Below are 14,458 nucleotides of genomic sequence, written 5' to 3'. Positions count from 1 at the left end.
GATCAGTGGAAGACGTGTTGTTATGACGTCACTGGAGGAAGTAAACAAATTCAATTAGTGATTATTAAAATATAAAATCATTTAGAATGTTCTTTATTTATCGTTCAAAATAGCATTTATTTTTACATGGAAATACAATTTTTTCTAGTTTTAGTATTTTTAGTTAGTTCTGTTAAAAATTTCGATCTATTCAAGCTGTTTTCTCGTCAGAATGGTTCACAATGGCGAAACTACAGTACTGTGTACAGCTATTTTGGTGAAAGTGAACGGCTGAGATTACGAGATGACGCAAAGGAAATGTTTTATTTTGGCTATGATAACTACATAAAGTATGCTTATCCTTTGGATGAACTAGATCCAATACATTGCACAGGACGAGGGCCAGATTATGACAACCCGTGGGTATTTTGTGTATATTTTATGTGTTAACATATTATAAACTGCATGTTGGCCGGATAGCGGCAAAAAAGTTCTGACGTGTTTCATTCTACACTTCTAGATCAAATATAAATATTAATGATGTTCTGGGGGATTACTCTTTATCTCTGGTTGAATCACTTGGAACATTGGCAGTATGAAATAGTCTTGTTTCTCTATAAGCATAATTAATGTCATTATAATTTCATTAATCAATTAGCTGTAATTACAGTAATTGCAACTTTAATGTTTTAGGTGATGGGTAATAGTAGTGAATTCAAAAGAGCTGTGAGATTAGTCATAGACAATGTCTCCTTTGAAAAGAATAATACTGTTCAAGTTTTTGAAGCTACAATAAGGTAAGGGTAAAAAGGACTAGTCCCTAGCTATATCTATGGGTGAAACATGAATTCTTAAATGACTTAACGGTACGTCTGTAATGGTTGAAGTACACACTGTAGTCTGTACTGTAATGGTTGAAGTACAGACTGTAGTCTGTACTGTAATGGTTGAAGTTGAAGTACAGACTGTAGTCTGTATTGTAATGGTTGAAGTACAGACTGTACAAGCTACATACAGGTACTGTGGTGCTTGCAGCTATATCACTGTGTGACATAATATCACATATCTATGCAATTCAGCCCTAAGTTGAATAAAGTAGAGTGGCAGCCATGATATTTCTTCTTGTATCATTTTAGTCAGAGCATTTAATACTAGGCTTACTAGCAACACAAAATAGTTTTCCATCACTCATCCATCAATCTACACCTTGCCTATGCATCTTACCTCTGGCATTCACAATCTGTTGACCTCATAAAGTGTACAGAATATGTTCAAAGTGTACCTCAGAGAATACTGGATCTACTCTCTTGTAATATTATCAATTAAAAACATCTCATAACATGAAATTTTATTTACATTTTGTTACTACAGGGATCGTGGAGCCTGTTTAAAAGTGGGGGGGGGGGCAGGATAGCATGAGAACATACCCTATTGGGATGTAGCTAGCTATTAGGTGGGAATGGTAATTTTTCATATAAGGAAGAACTTCAAACTAATAGTAACAATTCTACTTTATATGCCATCTTAATTAATTAGTGACAAAGCAACTGTTTCCACTTGCGGAGATCAGAATTCCTTATTTTAATTACATCTCCCAACTCATGCAATTTCTGCCAATTTACAGAATTTAACGCGAACGCAAAAACTTTACCCAATACATAAATAACATAATAATTGTTTGTCTATGAGAAAAGTGGGGGTCCTGGCGGAAAAGTGGGGGAGTCTACCTTAATCTAACCAACCATATACAAGTAGAGGTAGTCTGCCAGTCAGAAACCCTTCCTTAAATGCTCGGATAGAAGGATTTCAGGACATTTTGAGTCATGTTAACTTGAAAAACGTAACGTTGACTTAAACAAGATGACGGTTACTATAAAGTAGCATTAGATAAATCTCGTTGACCATCCACGAATTTGGAAGTCAAGTTGCGGTTGAGATTGCCACCAAGCTCGACTAAGCGGAAAAAAAGATTTAAAATTATTTAAGCGCAGTATCTGCCCTGAAACGTCTTAAATATTTTGATATAGGCCGACTAGGCAAATCTGGAAAAAAACGTCACAAAATTAGTGAAATTCGTAATTATTACGGGGCTGAAATCGATGCTCTTTTTTCAGAAGAACATCAATTTTATTTGCAAAATACAATGAAGTAATACAGATTAATAAATCTTGATACATGCATGGATACTTAAAAGACTTTATGTGATTTTATTATCCATGATATATGTATATAGCTTGCAGCTAGCTCTTCTACTAAAAAATCCTCTTCTACTAAAAAATCATTTGTGTATTGTTCAATTCTTGATTTCAGCTGGTTTCTTTCCTAGAGTCCTAGGTGGTCTGCTTGCTGCTCATTTAATAATCCGTGACACAAGCCAGCCATTTGGAGACATGCTTCCTAAGGATTATAATGATGAACTATTATTAATGGCTCATGATTTGGGCAACAGATTACTAAGTGCTTTTGATAATACATCATTAGGAATTCCTTTTCCTAGGGTTAGTATATGCACAACTTCTCAGCTAACACCAAATACAGTTCCAATATTTTCTATCAGACCAATGATTCTATTGGTTATCTTATGTCGACAAGCCTGGAATTAAGGAGATAATTAATTTCCTTCGGTGTTTTTAAACAAAACACTGTAATAAACTATTTTGCCGTTCTTGTAGCCACGATGCACGTGTAAACAGTCATATAGATAGATGGATAAACGAAAAATATTTTGACGGCCCTGATTTATTTTTATGCACTAGGTGAATTTAAAATCTGGTGTGCCAGCATCGTCATCAAGGACAACCTGTACAGCTGGTGTCGCTACTCTTCTCTTAGAATTTGGGACACTGAGCAGACTCCTGGGAGATCCAACATATGAGATTACTGCAAAAAATGCGCTGGAAGCATTATGGAAATTTAGGTCAAAAACGACTGGTCTTTTAGGTAAGAAAAAAATACCGTATTTAGTCGTCAAGATATTTTAGTTGATCCTAACAAAACTTGAGGCTCAGAGCCGGAAAAACACCGTCAGTCACGCGATTGGTTTCAGTGACAATTCACCTTTTTTGGCGACTCAAACACAGCCGTGGAGAAAGAGGTTTTTAATATTGCTAAATATGTCAACATTTTAGTCATACTCTCCGAAAGACTCCATTCAATCTTGTGATCTCAATAATATTACGTTTTACTAAACATATGTAAATCTCGGAATCATATAGGCAACATTATCGACATAGTTTCTGGTGAATGGATCTCTGGTATGAGTGGGATTGGTGCAGGCATGGATTCACTTTATGAATATCTATTGAAGGTAGAACGAAGCTATGATCTATAAACTAACATCTTCTTAACATATTTCTTAATCCTGTTAACGGTTTTGAAGAATTTATTAACCCAACTTTAGATTAAAAACACAATTGATTTTCATCTGCGGGGATATTAGACTATAGTTGTTCAGTTTAAGTCAGAGATTATCAAACTTTTTTCTGTTTATATTTTGCTAGGGTTACATTCTTTTTGGTGACCCAAACGATTTACGAAAATTTAACGAGTTGTACCGAAGTGTGAAGACATATATGAGAAGAGGGTGAGAGAGAAACGTCCCCGGCTCGTTCCAGTTCCCGCTGCTCGGGCTTATAATGTCATTTCTTGTTTCAGACGCAAATTTTGTAATTCTGGTAATGGCGATGTTCCTATATATGTTAATGTAAATATGGACGATGGAAAAATATTAAACACTTGGGTGGACTCGCTCTCCGCTTCATTTGCAGCCGTTCAGGTAAGCCAGCTTATTTGAACAAAACTGTTACGATCTTAAAAACACGTTTAAATCACAGCATGATCCCACTATATACACTGGACTAACTTCATTCTGCATTCGTTATAGGTTTTAAACGGTGATGTTGATGATGCCATTTGCACGCATGCTCTATATTACGCTATTTGGAAACGTTATGATGCGTTACCGGAGAGATTTGATTGGAATTCACGTGTCTCTCACGTGCATTTCTATCCGTTACGTCCCGAGTTAGTGGAGTCTACGTATTTACTTTACCAAGCGACCCAACATCCTTTCTATCTTCACGTAGGCAAGGATATCATGCATGATTTGCAGACACATGCTAAAGCAAGGTACTGACAGAGCTATACAAATTTTAGAACCTAAGTGAATTTAAGTAAGTTTCCTCCTGTACTGAATCTTAATGGAGAAGACTTGAGCCTTTTGGAGATCATCGTTACTAAACCGAGATAAAGCCATCCAGTGTAGAGATAATATATAAGTATCAGCACTCGCTTTATCCATCCAGGTGTGGTTACGCAACTCTGCACAATGTTATGGATAAATCACAAGAAGATAGAATGGAAAGTTATTTCTTGTCGGAAACTTCAAAATATCTTTATCTAGTAAGTGGAAGAATTTGTACTCATATTATAGGCAGGGAGGTGCAATCCACTACTATTTAACATATCTCATTTAACATATCTCATCAGGCAACAAGGCAGGTCACTATAACTAAGTTAAGATAAATGGTATTTTCAGTCGAGAACAAACGCTTCAGTAATTGCTTCCAAATTCTTTCAGCTCAATTCCTCAGCTTACTATTATACTAGGGGGGATACCCTAGTGCATGCGTGGAACGGAAAATTTCAAATGACACTTTCGCAACAACGAGCTATAATTTCTTGTTTTCCTTTCTAGTTGTTTGACCGAGACAACCCGGTAAACAAGCAAGCTTCAAAATATATTTTCACAACCGAAGGACATTTTTTCAAGTTGGATAAATCAATGTGGAATGTAGATTCAGAATTTTACGATATGACCGGAGGTTATCGATATGACGTCACTGAAGTATCGAGATCCAATGTTAGTGATTGGGGGGTAAGTGTACGTTTATACCATTCGTGTAACTTAGTCTGGTATGCGTATGTGTTTCACCACGTTACATTATCTCTTGTGTTTTCTACATACGTTTCACTGGAGTCTCTTCCTATGACAAAAAAATGAATGCCCTGAACCTGGGAAATATTTAAAATCTCTAAAACACTTTGTTGTTTTTTTAGTGTGAAGTCGTGTCCGATCACAAAAAACGTCCTCTACCGTTGGAACTACGTTATCTTCAACAAGTTGAAAGTTTAGTTGGCGTGAGGAACTAGGGAAACACTATAACACTAGCTCTACTGATTTTGAGGTTATACATGATGAAGTAATGAAGGTGTAAAACGGGTTAGGAGTCAACCAAATTTTGGTAACAATTGATTTCTTGTTGAAATCTAATATTTTATAGACCTATCAAAAAATAAACGAAATCGAAAACATTGTTTCGTGTCCCAATGTGTACCTTTATTTGCGTTATCTTCTTAACTTACAGCTCCCCCCTACAGACTGTAGGTTACTGCATATCTTGAAGTATATTACCGTATTGTATAATGCGAGGTACACTCATATACTGATCTTGAAGTATATTACTGGACTACCTATTGTATAATGCGAGGTACACTCATATACTGATCTTGAAGTATATTACTGGACTACCGTATTGTATAATGCGAGGTACACTCATATACTGTACATCACTGTTAATTGTACTACCGGGTACGAGATAGTGCAGTTCACTCACTATACGCTGTAAAAGAACAATTGAAAAAACGTGCAAAACCTCAAATGGGTAGCATTATTTATCATGCATTATTTATCATATGATAATATACAGTTATGTGCAAATATGACCTGAAATATATTGGTAATATAGCGTTAAAATAATTTTTAACTGCATATTTCTTTGTTCTACCATTTGCTTTGCGCGCTAAAAGATCGCATGCATGATTGAAAGTTGGTAGAGGGCAACCTTTGTTGAATTATCTGTAGTCTATATTCCACAAGAATTTTTTTGTATAGTACGTCTGATAATTTGGCAAGGTATATACCTAGGAAAAATGGAGCGATCATTAAAATTTTGAATATAATTACGTTCTTCGGAATAAGCCCATGACCACGTGTGTGAACCTACCATTAGCATTAGTGCAGGGGGTATGGCTTTATCCAATCAGAAAGCCTTTCTATAATAGTTTTATAAGGCAATATTACATATGGATTTCCTATATATTTTTGTAGAGTATTGGAAATGCATTATGTAGAAATCTCTCAAAAAATACTATTTTTATTAAATGTTAACGCTATTTTTTGTCTTACATAGCGAAGTTTGTATCAATGTAATATAAATTACGACAAATAATATTCTTAGGCAAACACAGAGTTTAATAATTAATAAGGAGCACACTAAAGTAACACGACTATTGACTAGAGACGCATTATATATTATCGACAGGGAGTTGACAGGCGTCATAAAGTTCTAAACGTACCCTGTTCATTAGAAATCATTTTAAAATGAATTGACCGAGTGTTCTATTTTAAAAGAGTTATTTCATATTTTGTTAAGTATTCTATCAAACGAAATTATGTTAATGTTTAGTTTTTTTGCATCTTGATTTCAATAGACAAACATATATTCCAATATTGTCAGCTAAATGACAAGGCTGATGAACTAAAACCATATTACGATTATCATTTTATCAAAGATCCTCCTGCATGGTAACAGCAAGTTATATGCAGGAAGATATTTCCTTTATTTTGCAAAATGAACAGACTATTATTTAATTTTCGTCTTTATTTTATTTGTGCACCCAAATGACAATATATTTCGTTTTAAATAATTAATTTTGTCTGCAGGTTGTTTTGAGGTAATTCATTGATGCATGAGGAGCAAAATGTGCTACGACATGAAACAGCCAACCAGCGTCCAAGTTTCAAAACAATAAAACACATGCAAGAGAGGAGTTATAACCTGAAATTTTATTTATTAATGACTGTTGAATTATTGAAAACGAACAAAAATTTACAATTGTTTTAAGAAAAGGACTTTAGCGTTCGACCTCACAGCAGAGAAGCGAATTAGGAGCGAATTGTTGGCTTATTTAAGGTAAGAATAGTCAGAAATTGTTCCAATCCCTAATTCGTAAAAAGATTATCATAAAGAGAAAAATTTTTATAGTAAACATCAATGTCAGCTTTAATGCAGTGTGCTTGCATCATTAGGGATGGACGAGTCTGCAAATTACTTGCGCGTATCTATTAAATTCGTTTATCAATAATCTTATAGTTTAAAGATTTTGTATTTCTTACGCGAGGATACTTTTTTTATTTATCTAACATCGTATAATATGTAGTCTTTTATTTCTCAGTATCTTGCTGAGAGAATTTGAATTAAGTATCTCAACCATTTTTAAACAATGTCACAAAAATAACAATTCGTTCGAAACACAGCATTCATATATGATCCAAATGGAACACACTGATTGCTATAAAACGCGCTTAAACCTCTAAAATATTAATCCAGGGATTTCATATAGAATATAGGTCAGTAAAGTAGTTTATTATTTTAATGTTACAACCAGAAATGTTTTACTTATTCATGAAGTACAATGTCTTGTTCTTAACAATGTACAACAAGTAGCCATACAAGCGCCCCATACAACATATAGACCAAGAATGACATTAAGGTTTTTAGAGATTGGTTTAGGGTATATTTATCTAAATCCCTCAAAGCAAAGTTATTTTTATATATTAATTCTTTACCACAGACGATCATTAATTTATCTGGCCTGCTTTAACAGGAGCCTGAGGACTAGAGTAGACGAAATTTTACTTTAAAAATATACCTCAATTCTAAACGGAAAAAACTGTTCGCCTCAAAAATGTAGTAGACTCTTTAGGAAATTGTCAATGAATCTTCCAGTAAAAAGTAAAAGACGTGTACATAGTACATACAAGAACATACAAGTGTGCACTAAATCATACAATTGAATAAAAATGTTTGTTGGTCGAACTAAAATGTAATTGCATGATAAGTCAGTAATTGTTTCCATATTTTTTCTGCTCTTCTTTTAAATAATACCCAGGCAGTATCTTTCTACTTATTGTAGTAATCAACACTATTAGAGTTGCAGAGTTGTTTGACCTTCTCATGCCATATTTGCTTGTTTCATGGTCAAGATTGCTCTTAAGGCAGGTTATCCCTTCCACTTGACCGTTGACAACGCCCTAAGCCCGCCATTTTCAGCTATAATTGTTACATTGGCAATTTGGACTGTTTGTTGCCTTCGATTCGAATGTGTCGAAAATGTAGACAAAATTAAATAATAACAGCCGAAAATTTTCCAACGTGTATTTTCTAAGAATAATTTTAAAATACATGTTAGCAACAGCAAGTTTTTGAAAAACGATGAATTCTGCTTTTAACAAAACATTTACCATCCTAAATGGGGTGGATTTTAAGCTTTGTCGCATACTTTTCTATTTAGTTTGACATTGACAAATATACATCTTGACAGTGTCGCAGCAACCCACAGACCTTAAACAGTTGAATCATGGCAGATCACGAGGAACTATCAAAGGCCACAAAAATCCATCCCTCGGGAGTCTTTACTTCCGAACATCTACGATCTTATCTCTATGGACATAAAAAAGTGCAGCTTATTGACACAACAAAGATACAGAAGGAAAGGATAAAACATCTTCATATTAATAAAGAACCAAAAGGAAATTCATGTAAGTGAGATTCTTCCAAAAAAACAAATGGGCCTTCTGCTGCTGTAAATCTGATTGACATTTGAAAATACATTATAGAATGACAATGATTGCCGAATTTCTCTGACACCGATAGTTAATAGAGAAACAACAGTTGAATACCCAGTTAAGCTAGGACTTGATCAAACCTCTTTATCCTCTGTTACAGGGTGTGATATATGCAATGAAAACCCTGAAGACTGTCCAATGCATGGACCACTGCACTCCCTAAGAAAACTTGTCAATCAAAGTCAGGTTGATTCACCAATTGATTACAGTGCAATATTGAAGTTTCCGGATGAAGTAGGTCTGTGCACATCTAGTATCCCTGGAATCGAGTATGGAGTGTGTGCCAAGGCCACTATACCTTCTGGGACATGGATTGGTCCCTATGAAGGAAAACTAGTACGACCTGAGCAGATCAAGCGAAGGACGGAGACTGAGTATATGTGGGAGGTAAGAAAGCCCATGTCGAGACTCCTCCACGCAAATCACAGTGAAATTTTACCACATCCACTAGAAACGAACCACGATAACTTATTGTACAATACTACCACCCACAATGGACCAAGCTGCAGCATAAAAAGAAATTTAGTTCGTTACATTTACTATTTCCCTACAGATCTTCCATGATGGTCAAGTGAGTCATTATTTAGACGCAAGAGATGAATCAAACTCAAGTTGGATGCGTTTCATTCGTTGCGCTCGTCAACGTTTTGAACAAAACATGGTGATATTTCAATATCATGGTTGTATCTATTACAGAACTACGAAAGATGTCAAAGTAGGCGAAGAACTACTGGTCTGGTATGACAGTCGATATTCATTGATTTTTGGTATTCCTGTAGCGTTGAATGAGACCGGAAGTAGAGGTTAGTTAACTCGAGTAGAACCACTAGTTAAAATGATTTATTAAAAAGTAATATACATACGAATGCTGGTGCAGAACTTGCTATATCATCAAGATATATAGTTAAGCAACGAATTAAAACATATTGAATTTATACAAAATGAAAGTGATGCACTTTACGGTGTCAGCCGTAATGTAATAATGTGTTAATCTGGAAACCACTTGCTTCAATCCTAGGTGTCAACCCACCAAAGGGTATTGTGACGCAAGAACGCATTTACGGGAAACGTCGAAACAGCGATGTTGACACAGCGTCAAACAAGAGGATATCAGTTGATAAACATAGTACGAGTGTCAGTAAAGTTGGTACAATGATGGATAAAAGTATTTCACCGGTGAATGCGCAGACGAACAAAGCCAGTACAGCGGTTGTTAAACAAGAACCTAAAGGCTCAACAGACGGTGTCCCACAGTCGGCTTTGAATTACAGGAACTCTATGTATCATAGAGGACGTTGGTATACATTACCCAGTAATGAGGGAACATCTGAGGCTAGTCGTTGTTCAAAGTGCATGAAAGGTTTTAATAATCGTGAAACTTTCTTGCTACACAATTGTTCAAAGTCAACTAAGAACTACACATGTGCATACTGCGATCGTGCCTGCGCCACTTTAACTGAACTAGGTGAGCACATGGAAGATCACGTGAACGAGAGGCCATTTAAATGTAGTTTTTGTCCACGCAGCTTTAATAATTCCATTGCACTTGATTTACATGTGCGTATACATGGTCGTCATGTTGGAGACAAATCACGTGCTTAAGATGACGTCACGCGAATTTCAATCCTAAATAAGGAAGATTCTCTACAATGTAACAAGATGGAGAGTCAATTACTTCGCAATCATAGATTGAATATTCCAAGATACGACGGGGAGGCGGAACCTGCAATCACCCGACTTCTGCCTGCGACTATTTATAATATAGGATTGACCAAAAACCCGGTGCGGAGTAATGCGGTTAACAGCGGGTTTCTAGTGGACAGTATAGGATAGTAATTAGATTGGGGGTTTTAATAGAGAAAAAATTTATATTCATTCAGGTTTTTATAGTTCAGTTTTAAAGGCAGATGGAGCGTTCATCCATCATAGCTTGCAGACTAATTTATGTACGGGATCTACTTTAGGAACTTTGTATAAAAAATGAACAAAAAAATATATGTGAAATCTCTTGGGTAGTTTTATAGAGTATGTGATTTCACAGCAAACCTAACTATTACCTGGTTATCAAAACTATGATAATAAATACGTACAGTAATAAGTTCAATACAGTGTACCTTACGTTGCATCATATGAAATCCCTTTCTTTATTATTGTTGACGCGAATATAGGACCTTTCCTTTTTTGACGACGTGCTTTATCACGTGATCATGTCCACCAAACTGGTATATTAAATGTTCCCACCTGGAAAATATAAACCACTCTGTACTCTGCTGTACTATGCTGTTGTGGTTGACGTCTGAACTATCTTAAACGTCTAAAATAATGTCTTCACGCAGTCTTACTCACTTTTAATTTAAACGATAGTTATGCTGGTCTATATACTGTAGCTACCTTGGGCAATCAAGAATCAACATATCAGCGACTTTGCCAACTTCCAGAGAACCATGAGATTGTGATCGTCCAAACGATGCTGCAGCATTTATCGTGCTTGCAACAAGTGCTTCGTTCATTGTCATACCAAATGTAACACACGCCAGATGCATGACTAGTGGCTTTAAATTGCAATGAGGACATAGTAATCAGACTAGACTGTAGTACTCTACATATGCTACTATCTAAAGCCCGCCACACACGAGAGCTATCAGCTGAGTTAAAGACCTCACGAAGCTGTTAGCTCTCTCGTGTGCGGATAGGTTTCGAGCTGAGCCTAGCTGGCTGAGCTAACTGCCTCGCGAAGTCGTTAGCTCAGCTGATAGCTCTCGTGTGCGGCGGGCTTGATATACGTGATTTAATTGCCTCTTCAGCTCTCTAACCAAGTGACTAGAGAACAATGCTATACGCAATGTTTTGCTAGAATTTTCTCTGAGAAAGAAAAAAGCTGGGAATGCTCAGTCGCAAAAGCATTGCACCGGTCATCATCAGGTCGATCCCTGCTGGAAGGCCGATAGTTGATAGTAAACTCAAAATTTAGACCCTTTAGACCAGGAAATACTGATTTTGAAGCTTTTATAAATTTCCTGGGTATATTTATAAGGCAAAGAGTTAGGGTGTGTGTCACATGGTACATCGATCATTGGTCTAACCAGTGAATCTAACACAATCATGCTATGGTGACGAGCAAGTTATTCTGTTATTGCTTATGTTATAGCTTATAGCAACATACTTACCATTGAAAGACAGAATGCATTTGGGTTGAAGTCTGAGCCAAGTGCTACCGCAGCTCCTAAAAGTTGGAAATACTATTGATGATGATCATAATAATGATAATTACCATGATTATAATGAAGATCATAATGATGTATGATCATCACCTACCATGCTCTATCATCTTTCTCACAGGAGGTGGTTTAAGTTTCAATATATATGCAGTGGTTGGTAAAGCAACACCCACAGTTGAACTGGCAGCCATCATTTCAATTCCTTTTTCACTTATTTCTTCAAGATGACTAATAGCTTCAGCCCCAAGAGACACTCCTAACTGAAATAAACAAAATTTACTTTCCACATGTTTATATCTAATACATCTTTCTTTATTTCTAACCATCTATCTCAATCCTACTAATTACAACACTTCCTAATATTATAATCGTACATATAACACACCTCAACAGAGTTAAGTTGATTTAATTCCTCAGCATGAAAATTAATTTTAAGTCCAATGTCTTTCCCAGCATGTAGTATTTTTTTGGTGTCTTCAAGTTCAAATACACCTTTTTCACAAAAGACATCAATATTGTCTACATGAAGTTCCCCAGAGTCAATTAAAGATTTCAGCTTTGGTAGTTGCTTGTTTATAATATCTGAGGTTGCTTCTGATGCTGTTAGGCCACTAGAGATAAGGAAATACATACTAGTCTTAATTTGAAGACATTATACATGCACAATTCATCCCACTGGTAAATAGTTCGTACACATACACCTATAATAATAATTTTGCATGCTGCTACCATGATATCAACAGAACACTATACCGAGGGACAGCATGAGCACCACAGAATGTGCTGGATATTTCAATGGGTCCTTCTTTATTTGCTCGCTCTAAAACCTTTAACATTTTTATTTCATTTTCTGTATCAAGACCATAGCCACTCTTAGCTTCAAGTAAGGTCGTCCCTGCTCTCAACATTCTGTGTAAAATTTCTTTCAGATTTGAAAAGAGTTCATCTTCAGATGCTTTATGTACATGGTCAACAGTGAAGTGTATTCCTCCTCCTGCCTTATGAACATCCATGTATGATGCTCCAGCTAGCTAAGCAAGAATATCTTGTTACTGTATATTGTTGATGATAAGCCTTCCTTAATGTCCCAGAAAACAGCCTAGTATTATATATTCTATTATTCACCTTCATAGAAAACTCATGTACTCTGTCTCCAGCAAATACAGGATGAGTATGGCCATCTACTAAGCCTATTAAACATAAAATTTATCAGTATATTATGTACACTACTACTGAGAGCATTCATAACTAATTGCCTCTATCAAAAGGATAAAAACTTTATTAAAACTTTATTAGGTATGTACCTGGTATAATGCAACAGTCAGTTGCATCTACAATCCTTTCAAACTCTCCTTCTTTAAACCTCCGAGAAACAAGAGTATCCTCACCAATAAAGTCAATATTACCATCAGAATTCACTACAATACTAACAGGACCATTTAATATACAGATGTTGTTCATTGCAGACCCTTTCTGCAATGTTTCGCCGTTTTTACATACCGTCACCACTTGCCTGGCACTTTTGATCAATAAACGATGCATCTCTTTAAGCCAAAAAGGAAAATCGTGCAATTATACAACTTTTACGAGAACTTTTATAGTTTTATGTGTATAAAAATTATGAATCACCAATATCACGCATTTGCGCATGCGCCAAATCAATCAACATTGCCTGGGCTAAGCCATCTTTTTTTTACCATAGGAAGCCCAGACAAATGAGTCGGCCATTTGACTATACAACTAGTGACGTAACTTACTATATTTCAATACTGCTGTCTTTATTAAAGTCTTTGTCGTTGCAGTAAATAAAAGATAAACCAATGTTCTTGCAGGAGGAACACGAGGTTAACCTAATTACATGTGAAATTTTACTACCAAAAATTTCTGAACAGAAGTAGCTAATTACGTAATGATTCCACAACCATGTTTTTAAAATTCTTTTACGACAGTGTTCTGGGAATTGAACCCAGAAGCCACGAAAACGTTTTTATCACTACCAAACAGTGGCGGCGACAGGGGGGCATCCGCCCAATGTTCGCTTCACTTATAATAAGATCTCGCCTCCCCCCCCAGTTGCTCCACAAAACATTTCTTTTACCCCCAATTGCCCCCCCCCATTCATTTTAACCCGACACCGCCACTGCTATCAACAAACACGTTTTGGTTTGGCCCCAGACATGGACACTGTTTTTTAAAGCCAAACGAAAAGGAGGGAAACCGGAGTGCCCGGTGAAAAACCCTCCAAAGGCAACCTGAATTTCAGGTTACCTGACCGGCGTTCCGAATTTGGTATTTTCATTGGAAATCGTCCGCAAAGACATTTATATAGATCACCATTTCAAGTCCGCTAATCCGAACCGGGTCCCAGGAATTGCCATTGCAATTCATGAGCTTCGTCAATTCGATCCTGGTGGTGGTCTAACGTGCGCAGGCGCATAGCGTCCGTTGCGAAACACCAAGCTCTTAGAAATTAAACTGCGCTTTGTCCGACAATGGCAACAAAAATTATTCCAATTATTTGAATGTTCATTTGATAAATATAGAAATGCTTCACGTGCATGCTTTTTTATCA

At 36.2% G+C, this 14,458-nt stretch overlaps 3 protein-coding genes across 7 annotated transcripts; 2 read left to right on the top strand and 1 right to left on the bottom strand.

Moving 5' to 3' along the window:
- The first annotated feature begins 39 nt into the window (after nt 1–39).
- LOC114537566 (ER degradation-enhancing alpha-mannosidase-like protein 1) lies at nt 40–5,765 on the top strand. Of its 2 annotated transcripts, XR_003688600.1 has the most exons (13): nt 40–398; nt 500–572; nt 673–776; nt 2,306–2,477; nt 2,736–2,919; nt 3,195–3,286; nt 3,480–3,562; nt 3,634–3,754; nt 3,863–4,107; nt 4,284–4,380; nt 4,676–4,855; nt 5,038–5,410; nt 5,469–5,765. XR_003688600.1 is itself a non-coding variant. In XM_028558623.1 (12 exons), the coding sequence occupies exons 1-12, from the start codon at nt 127–129 to the stop codon at nt 5,128–5,130; spliced, it is 1,716 nt and encodes a 571-aa protein (XP_028414424.1). In that variant the 5' UTR covers nt 40–126; the 3' UTR covers nt 5,131–5,765. The 2 variants fall into 2 exon arrangements, 1 of the variants encoding a protein (XP_028414424.1); XM_028558623.1 differs by having other exon boundaries at nt 5,038–5,765.
- LOC114537568 (probable imidazolonepropionase) lies at nt 309–13,500 on the bottom strand. 4 transcript variants are annotated; one of them, XM_028558628.1, is made up of 9 exons: nt 13,191–13,500; nt 13,012–13,076; nt 12,640–12,917; nt 12,272–12,497; nt 11,984–12,146; nt 11,836–11,891; nt 11,060–11,220; nt 10,783–10,909; nt 309–593 (listed from the first exon to the last, which is right to left on the bottom strand). In XM_028558628.1, exons 1-8 carry the CDS (start codon nt 13,426–13,428, stop codon nt 10,816–10,818), a joined length of 1,281 nt encoding a protein of 426 aa, XP_028414429.1. In that variant the 5' UTR covers nt 13,429–13,500; the 3' UTR covers nt 309–593; nt 10,783–10,815. The 4 variants fall into 4 exon arrangements, with proteins under 4 accessions (XP_028414429.1, XP_028414427.1, XP_028414428.1 ...); XM_028558626.1 differs by lacking the exon at nt 309–593 and adding an exon at nt 753–2,376; XM_028558627.1 differs by lacking the exon at nt 309–593 and adding an exon at nt 5,814–5,901.
- LOC114537567 (putative histone-lysine N-methyltransferase PRDM6) lies at nt 6,759–10,585 on the top strand. Its single transcript, XM_028558624.1, has 5 exons — nt 6,759–6,953; nt 8,335–8,581; nt 8,769–9,055; nt 9,222–9,471; nt 9,687–10,585. Exons 2-5 carry the CDS (start codon nt 8,401–8,403, stop codon nt 10,268–10,270), a joined length of 1,302 nt encoding a protein of 433 aa, XP_028414425.1. The 5' UTR covers nt 6,759–6,953; nt 8,335–8,400; the 3' UTR covers nt 10,271–10,585.
- Nucleotides 13,501–14,458: the final 958 nt, after the last annotated feature.

Source organism: Dendronephthya gigantea, unplaced genomic scaffold (genome assembly GCF_004324835.1).
Source record: "Dendronephthya gigantea isolate DGI-Jeju-01 unplaced genomic scaffold, DenGig_1.0 000160F, whole genome shotgun sequence".
NCBI lineage: Eukaryota > Metazoa > Cnidaria > Anthozoa > Malacalcyonacea > Nephtheidae > Dendronephthya > Dendronephthya gigantea.
This window is presented reverse-complemented; position numbering and strand designations above follow the sequence as displayed.

Excerpts from the sequence above, each read along its gene's own strand:
- LOC114537566 (XM_028558623.1), top strand. The coding sequence starts at position 127 with ATGGAAATACAATTTTTTCTAGTTTTAGTATTTTTAGTTAGTTCTGTT. Across the intron at positions 399-499 it reads GGGCCAGATTATGACAACCC|ATCAAATATAAATATTAATG; the intron begins GTGGGTATTTTG and ends CTACACTTCTAG. Across the intron at positions 3,287-3,479 it reads TTTATGAATATCTATTGAAG|GGTTACATTCTTTTTGGTGA; the intron begins GTAGAACGAAGC and ends ATATTTTGCTAG.
- LOC114537567 (XM_028558624.1), top strand. The coding sequence starts at position 8,401 with ATGGCAGATCACGAGGAACTATCAAAGGCCACAAAAATCCATCCCTCG. Across the intron at positions 8,582-8,768 it reads AGAACCAAAAGGAAATTCAT|GGTGTGATATATGCAATGAA; the intron begins GTAAGTGAGATT and ends CCTCTGTTACAG. Across the intron at positions 9,472-9,686 it reads GAATGAGACCGGAAGTAGAG|GTGTCAACCCACCAAAGGGT; the intron begins GTTAGTTAACTC and ends CTTCAATCCTAG.
- LOC114537568 (XM_028558628.1), bottom strand. The coding sequence starts at position 13,428 with ATGCATCGTTTATTGATCAAAAGTGCCAGGCAAGTGGTGACGGTATGT. Across the intron at positions 13,077-13,190 it reads TGACTGTTGCATTATACCAG|GCTTAGTAGATGGCCATACT; the intron begins GTACATACCTAA and ends TATGTTTAATAG. Across the intron at positions 11,892-11,983 it reads GAGAAAGATGATAGAGCATG|GAGCTGCGGTAGCACTTGGC; the intron begins GTAGGTGATGAT and ends TCCAACTTTTAG.